Below are 8746 nucleotides of genomic sequence, written 5' to 3'. Positions count from 1 at the left end.
GAATATCTCTTTAGTAACTGAGTTTTGAGGCGTTTCCATGACAGTACAGATGAGTGAGGTGAAGTCTGGGATTTCACCTTTTCCAAGGCACATTAGGAGGCTGTGAGTCACTCTCAATCCCCAGAAGTTCTCATCACCCTGATCTAAAAGTCACTATGTACGGAGCTGGTCTCAGCTTCTCTCCATTCCCTCAGCCATAGCACCCACCCTTCCACTGCCTCTGCTTCCTAAAGTGAATTCCTGCGGTATCTGTCCTCCTGGGCCGGGTCTATTTCTCTTACTGCAATGTCATCAGTCCTCCCCCACATCGTAATCTGTGCCACACGTGTTTCCTTTAAAATCGGAATTATATTCCCTGGGTATCTCACTCCTTTCTGTGGATTCACTTGTGGATGAAGAATTAAGGTGTTTCTGCCTGTGGCTATTGTGATTTGTGTGGCTATGAAAATAGGCCTAGAAACAGCTATTTGAGTGTCTGCAATGCCTCCTAGTTGTCCACAGCCGAAGGTGGAATTGCTACTTCATATTCAAATTCTGTTACATTTTGGAGACATCATAACACTATTCCCCTGTTGGTAGCATCGTGTGAAGTGAGTACCAAAGAATGCAGGAATTTATATGTTCCATATTCTAGTCACAAAACATTTTGTCTTATTTTTTTGTTAATTAATTATTTCTTGCTGAATGTGCAAAGGTTTCTCATTGTGATTTAACTTTACATTTGCCAAGTGGTGCGTGACCCCGGCTTCTTCCCAGTGCCTGTTATCACCTGGAGGTCTCCTCTCCATCATAGACAGCACCGTTCCTGCGCTGACACCGAGGGCGCTGTGCAAAGGGAATGGAAGATGGTGAACATGTGAACTCACGAGTAGGAGCGACTCTGACTCATCAAAGAGGTATGTGAGAACAAGATCACATTGCAGATATCCAGCAAAATCACATCAAAATAACATCTGACTTAAGGAAGAATCCCATGGCGATTATTGTACAACGATCTCTAACAAGGTAATGTACATTTTTTCCCCAAAGAATGAGAGTTTGCTGAAATATTACAGTTAAGTCTGAAGAAGTAAATATGAATGCAAAAGACATGCTGTGAGGGAATTAAAATTTTGTTCATTATATTGACATTTAATGCACACTTACTTTCATTTTCTAAGCAAGTGTTTTGTTGTTTTGTTATTTTCATTGAGATTTTTGCTTATTTTTAGGTATACAGTACAGTTACATTCATCACTGGCATCCTGTACCTTTACATGACAGATCTTGGTTCTCCATTTTTCCCCATTCTCCTGCCCTACCTTCACCTCCTCCACCCTTCCCTATTTACAAAGACTGTGCTTGCAATTTTTCCTTTTCTCATATTTTTCCCTTCTTTCCTTTTGCCTTCCCTTCCCACATCCCCTGTTCCTTTAGCCCTTTTCTTCCTATTTCACAATTTCAATTATACAATTTGTAACTGATTTTCACTTTTAGTTTTTAACGCTGGAGAAACTATTCTATTTTACACATGTGTGTCCTATTAATTTCACTTAAGTACATGGCCTCAACATGAATTCCTTTTCTATAAATGCCTCTAGTTTCTCATTCTTTATGGCTGTGTAGTAGTCCATTTTATAGAAAAGGCACATCTTCTTCATCAAGTCTGCAGCTGATGGCCAATTGGGCTGTATCCAAGTTTTAGCAATTACACATTGTGCAGCTATAAACATGGGTGCACATATATCACTGTGGTATGATTCATTTATTTCTTTTGGAAAGATACCCAGCATAGTTGGGTAGAATGAGAACTCCATTCCTAATTCTTTGAGTTTATCTACATTATGATTTCCACAGTGGTTGGAAATCACTCCCACCAACAATGGAGAAGAGTTCCATTCTCTCCACACACCCCCAGAATTTGTTATTTGTTGATATTTTGATAGCAGCTGTTCTTTCTGGGTTGAGGTGGAATCTCAGTGTTGTTCTCATCCACAGCTCTCAATTGACCAGTGATATGGAACATTTTAAAATATATTTATTTCCTGCTTTTACTTCTTTGTCTGAGAAATGTCTGTTTGCTTCAAATGACCATTTTTGAATCAGGTCTTTATATTTGGGGGGCTAGTTTCTTTGAGTTCTTCATATATTCTAGATAATAGTCCTTTGTCTGATGAACAGCTGGTAAAATTTTTTCCCACATCGTAGGTTGTCTCTTAGCTCTGTTGGTTTCATTTGCAGTGCAAAAGCATTTTAATAAGATGAGACGCTGGTTGTTGAATATTTTCTCCAGTTCCCTTGCTATTGAGGATTTGTTCATAAAGCTTTTCTTATGCCAGTGACTTCAGGAGTTCTGCCTAACTTATCTTTCAATAAGTTTAGTGTTTCTGTTTTAATATTTAGATCTTTAATAGACTTCAATTTTAGCTTAGTGCATGGTGAAAGATAATGGTCTGGTTTTCATCTTTCACGGGTTCAAATCCAGTTTTTCCAACACTATCTTTCCTCCACTGAGAATGGTTGGCTCCTTTGTCAAAGATGAACTAGCTGAACACATCTGGAGTAGTTTCTGTATTTTCCAATCTATTCCATTGATCCTCAGGTCATTTTATTTGCCAATACCAAGCTCTTCTTAGTGGATTTGGGTATAGTTTCAAGTTGGGTATTGGAATACCTGCTGCCGTGTCTCTGTTGCCTAGAATTGCTTTTGCTATTCTAGGTCCCTTCTCCTTTTGGATGAATTATTGGACTGCTTTCTCTAATTCTGTGAAATATTCTGTTGGAGTTTCAATTGTGATTGTATTGAATCTGTACAGAAGTTTTGGTAGTATGGCTATTTTTACTATTTTGATTCTTCCTACCCAGAAACAAGGGATGTCTTTCAATTTTCTCGTATCTCTTCAGTCTCTTTTTTTCAGAGTGCTGTAGTTTTCAGTGTAGAGGTCTTTTTCTTCCTTCATTAGATTGATTCCTAGATACTTCATTTTTATGCCATTGTGAAACAGATTGTTTCCCCCATTTCACCTTCAGTGAGTCTGTTATTTGAGGACAAGAAAGCTATTGATTTTTGAACATTTCCAGAACTATATTGAAGAGGAGTGGTTATAGTGGACATCCTTGTCTTGTTTTTGGCCATTTAATATGATGTTATCTTTTGGTTTTTCATAGATAGACTTTATTAAGTTGAGATATAGACCATGTATTCCAATTTTTGCAGGGTTTTTATCATTAATGGGTTTTGAATTTTATCAAATGCTTTTTCTGCCTCTATTGAGATGATCACATGGTTTTTGTCCTTGACTCTGTTAAGATAGTGTATTTCATTTATTGATTTACGTATCTTGAACCATGCTTGCATCTCTGGTATAAATCTGACTTGGTCAGGATGTATGATCTTCTTGATGACCCTCTGTATTCTGTTTGCCACTATCTTATTAAGGATTTTAGCATCTATGTTCATTAAGGAGATTGGCCTGCAGTTCTCCTTTTTGGTTTGGTCTTTCCCTGGTTTTGGAATCAAAGTAATACTTGCTTCCAGGAATGAATCTGAAAGTATTGCTTCTTTTTCAATAGTGGCAGTAGTTCTTCTCTAAATGTCTAAATTCAGCAGTGAAGCCAAAATAATCTAGGTTTTTCTTTGTTGGTAAATTTTAAATTACATTTTCAATTTCAGTTATTATAACTGGGTTGTTTAGAATTTTTATATCTTCGTTCAACTTTAGTAATTCATATGTATCCAGAAATCTGTCCATTTCTTCTGTGCTTTTCTTTTTCCCGAAGCTTAAGATATTTGTTAGAGCTCACTCTTTTCCTAATGTGGGCATTCACTGCTATAAATTACCCTTGTAGAACTGCTTTCATTGTGTCCCATAGATTCCTGTATGTTGTCTTGGCATTATCATTTATTTGTAAAAGCCATCTAATTTCATCTTTAATTTCCTCTGGGACTCATTGTTTGGCCAGATAAGTATTATTCAATTTCCATGTGTTTGTGAAGTTCTTGAGGTCTCTTTTGCTACTCATCTCCAGTATAATTGTCTGATAATAAACATGGGATAGCTTCAATTCCTTTGCATTTACATAAACATGTTCTTTGAGCTAGTATGTGGTCTATTTTACAGAATGATCCATGTGCTGCCAAAAAGAGTGTATATTCTGATTTTGTGGGGTGGAACACTCTGTAGACTTCTACTAAGCCAATTGTTCAAAAGCTTGGTTCAGTTCTAATATTTTACTGTTGATTTTTTGTCAGATGTTCTGAATATTTGTGACAGTGGGGTGTTGAGGTCCCTCACTATAATTGTATTAGTGGTTATTCTCATTGTCATATCCTCCTCTTGGATTGTTCCCTTTACAAGGATATAGTGACCTTCTTTCTCTCTCTTTATTAGTTTTACTTTGAAATTTACTTTGTCTCAAATAATATAGCTACCCTTGCTTTTTTCCGGGTCCCTGTCAGATGGAGAACTGTTTTCCATCCTTTTACATTTAGTCTATGAGTTTCTTTTTTAAATAGGTTCATTGTCATATCCTCCTCTTGGATTGTTCCCTTTACAAGGATATAGTGACCTTCTTTCTCTCTCTTTATTAGTTTTACTTTGAAATTTACTTTGTCTCAAATAATATAGCTACCCTTGCTTTTTTCCGGGTCCCTGTCAGATGGAGAACTGTTTTCCATCCTTTTACATTTAGTCTATGAGTTTCTTTTTTAAATAGGTGAATTTTCTATATGCAACATATTGTTGGATTTTGCTTCTTAAACCATTCTTCTTATTTCTTTTTTTGTTTTTGTTTTTTTTTTGGTGAATTGAGACCATTAACACTGATCTTTATAATTGATATGTATTGACAGCATTGTTATGTTATTGTCCTGTTGCTGGTTCTTTTTTATTTTTCTCCCTCTCCCTTAGTTTCTTACTCCACCTAATTAATTTGTTCTGTTGGGCCTTATGGTGTTGTAAGCTTCATTGTCTTTCTCTAGGATATTGTTTAGAATTATTTGCAGTTCTGGTTTGATATTCATGAATTTTCTGAGGTGTTCTTTGTCAAGGAAGTAAGTATCTTATTTCCTCATCAATTTTGAAAGATAGTTTTGCAGAATACATCAGTCTAGGTTGGAGGCTGTTTTCTTTTAGGGCTTGAAATACCTCACTCCAAGTTCTCCTTGACTTGAGGGTTTGTGTTGAAAAGCCTGCTGTGATCCTGATGGGCTTTCCTTTGCATATGATTTGTTTCTTTTCTTGAATTTCTTGCAGTATTTTCTTCTTCTGTTGGATGTTTTGGACCTTGGTTATTCTATGTCTATATGTAGATTTTTTTTTTTTTTATGATGGCTGGTTGGAGTCTTATATGCCTCACTTATCTGTATGTCAAATTATTTTGCTCTGCTTAGAAAGTTTTCTGTCAGCAGTTCTGTGAACACATTTTTAATTTCATTTGTACTTTCTCCTGCTTTTTCATGGACTCCTATCAGTTTTGTATTATTCTTCTTTGTTTTATCAAGAACTGGTAGATTTATTTCTCTTGGTCCTTCACTATTTTTAAGAGATCTCTTTTCCTGGTTACTGACCACAATTCTGTCTTCTATATCTGATATTCTTTCTTCAGATTGGCTCAGCCTGTTGTGTATACTTTCATTTAGAGTTTTTTTTTTTTAAATCTCCTGGACATCTATCTGTATCTGTCTCATGGATTCCATTTCTTTCCTGTGATGGACATTCATGGATTCTGTCATGGTCCTGAACTTATCTATTTTTTATCTGTTTCTGTTCTAATCTCTAATCATGTCTTTCATTGTGCTCACCATCTCTGTATTTATCTAGGAAATTATTTCTGTTTTGAATTTTTGTAGAGCCTGATTGATTTATTTTGTTACTTCTTATGCTATGAGTTCAGAGTATTCTTGTCATTTGTTTTCAGACTTTTCCATCTTATTTCCCCTAGAATTTGCCTTTGGTTTGCTGAAAAATTTGTATTTATGCCTTGCTTAAATGTTTTCTCATTTTTATTTTTGTTGTTGGTGCAGTTCTTGGATTAATATTTGGGTTAATACTTTGATCTTCTAGATATAGCTTGTCTTTCAGTTTTGAATCTCTAATGACTTGGAGAGACTCCCATTTTCATAATAAAAGCAAGGAAAACTGATTAGATTAATCACCACACCTTAGCCCAAATGATGCTATCAGCAAAGTGATAGCATCAAGCACAGCTTAGAAATTGACAATTTGTGGTAGTTATTAATCTATCACCTTTAACCATTTGAAATAAATAAAAATCGAGGACCAGCCCAAAATATGTGTATAGTGAACAAACTCTTCAATACAGCCAATTTATACCTTTCAGGATGGGAACTTAAAAGAAGTTGGGAAGAAAGGAATGTATAGGCAGAAAGATGGGAGATGGTTAGAAGTGAGTCCAGAGGACACAGGAAGATCACGAAAACTCTAGAAAACTGTTGAAGACAAGAGGAAAAGACAGAGTGCAAGAAAAAGGCAAGAATAGAACAATGTAATGGCAATAGGGAAGCTATAAATTGTACTCATTCTCCTTTGAAATTGATGACAATCAAGAGAAGCAAAAAGAGAGAAAAACAGAAAAAGAAAGGAGAAATCCAAATTAGGGAAGGAACAGGAACAAATAGGGAGATGAAGAACAATGTGGGAGAGTGAGAGATTGAGTGAGAAAGAGAAAGAAAAAAAGGAGAATGAAATAAGGAAGAATTTGGAGAGTGGAAAAATACAATTTAAAGAATAAAAAGTAAACATTAGAAACAAGAGGAAATTTTTTTTTAATATGAAAGGCCTTCTTCAGGGTATATCTTTGCTTTCACAATAGACGATGTGGGCAGCAGTGTGCATATCTAAGTCAATTAGTCTCAGCAAGCCAGCAGCAGACCCCTGAGGTTCAGGCTGATTTCTGGCTGCAAGACAGTGGTTGAGCTCCCTGACCTTCTGCAGGGTTGAACTCTGCAAGGTTCTGCTACAGGATCCAGCTGCGCTTCCCCTGAGGATAGTTCAGGTTCTGATGGGAGGTGGTGATCCTTCCAACTTACCAACAATGGTGGTCTGGTGTGCCTTTACTGCATAAATTCTCTTCACTTTTCCAGTGGGCTTCAGTGTTCATCAAGGAGCCTAAGAGAGGCCCTCTTTCTGTTCTTTTCTTATTCCCTATTTTTTGGACCTCAGCCTTTGTGACCTCCTCTGCCACTGCAGCGTGGATCCAGGTGCCAGCACAACCAGGAAGCCAGGGGATGCACTGGAGTGATGCTCCAGGGTTGCCTGAGTGGCTCTGTAGTCCTCATGTATCTGCACAGCTTGGAGGCTGCTACTCAAGTAATATGAATAATGTAACATCAGAATTTGATAATTTAGAAGTTCACATGGAAAAATAAACTATTTACATTTTCTGGAAGTTTTAATAGAAATATTATTGTTCTACAGGATTCATGTATCTTAAAACATTTTCCATAATAGATGTTTCATAAATAACTAATTTTTCAGGGGAAAATAATTCTATGGATTTTAAATTTCACAATTGCATGAAAGATGTAGATGGTACTTTAAGGAATTTTTAAAAATTGCCTAATGATGATCTCTAACTATTCACTGCTGTGTCTGTCTTTAAACAAGCCATATCAGTACACCATGGAAAATTACAATCAGACCTCTACCGACTTCATCCTCCTGGGCCTCTTCCCCCCATCCAGCCTGGGCCTTTTCCTCTTCATTCTCACAGTCCCCATCTTCCTGATGGCCCTGACTGGCAACCTCTGCATGGTGCTGCTCATCCTCCTGGACGCCCAGCTCCACACACCCATGTACTTCCTGCTCAGTCAGCTCTCCCTCATGGACCTCATTTACATCTGCACCACTGTGCCCAAGATGGCTTCTGGTTTCCTATTTGGAAATAAGTCCATCTCCTTCATTGGGTGTGGGATTCAGTGCTTCTTCTTTGCAACTTTAGCAGGTTCAGAAGGACTTATCCTGATGTCTATGTCCTATGACCGTTATGTGGCTATTTGCTTCCCTCTGCACTACCCCATCCGCATGAACAGAAGAGTGTGTGTGCTGATGATCCTGGGATCCTGGGCCATGGGTGCTGTGAACTCCTGTGCTCACACAGTCTACGTCCTCCACATGCCTTACTGCAGGTCCAGGACAATCAATCACTTCTTCTGCCATGTTCCATCCATGCTGACTCTGGCCTGTAGGGACACCAGGGTCTATGAGTACACTGTGTTCATTAGCACCATTCTCTTTCTTGTGTTTCCTTTTCTGGGTATTCTGTGTTCATATGTTAGGGTCCTTCTTGCTGTTTATGGCATACACTCACAGGAAGGCAGGAAAAAGGCCTATTCCACCTGCAGCGCCCACCTCACTGTGGTGACTTTCTACTATGCACCTTTTGCTTATACTTATCTCCGCCCAAAGTCCTTTCAATCTCCTGAGGAGGACAAGGTTCTGGCTGTCTTCTACATCTTCCTCACCCCAATGCTCAACCCTGTGATCTACAGCCTGAGGAACAAGGAAGTGCTGGGGGCCCTCGGAAGAGTGCCTCAGAAAATCTACTCTGTGAATACGTAGTCCCATTCCTGCCTCTGAAAATGCTTCAGTGCGTCACTACTTGTAAAATATTTAATGTCCAGCACTTAAACTGAATTTAGTCTGTAATATCGAACATTCATCAGATGTGGCAAAATACTCATATATTCTGAACCCTAATATTTATCTTTCTTTATTACTTCTTCCCCATCTAGTGATGGCCGTGT

General features: G+C 37.8%; 1 protein-coding gene across 1 annotated transcript; it reads left to right on the top strand.

The window, feature by feature from the left end:
• Positions 1 to 7622: 7622 nt before the first annotated feature.
• Positions 7623 to 8561, top strand: LOC104858237 (olfactory receptor 2L5). The gene has a single exon (XM_010618325.1). The coding sequence runs from the start codon at positions 7623 to 7625 to the stop codon at positions 8559 to 8561; it is 939 nt and encodes a 312-aa protein (XP_010616627.1).
• Positions 8562 to 8746: the final 185 nt, after the last annotated feature.

The sequence above is a fragment of the Fukomys damarensis genome, unplaced genomic scaffold (assembly GCF_012274545.1).
Source record: "Fukomys damarensis isolate Sample0158 unplaced genomic scaffold, DMR_v1.0_HiC HiC_scaffold_3, whole genome shotgun sequence".
Classification (NCBI taxonomy): Eukaryota; Metazoa; Chordata; class Mammalia; order Rodentia; family Bathyergidae; genus Fukomys; species Fukomys damarensis.
The sequence above is the reverse complement of the archived record's forward strand: the minus strand, read 5'-3'. Positions and strand labels throughout refer to the sequence as shown.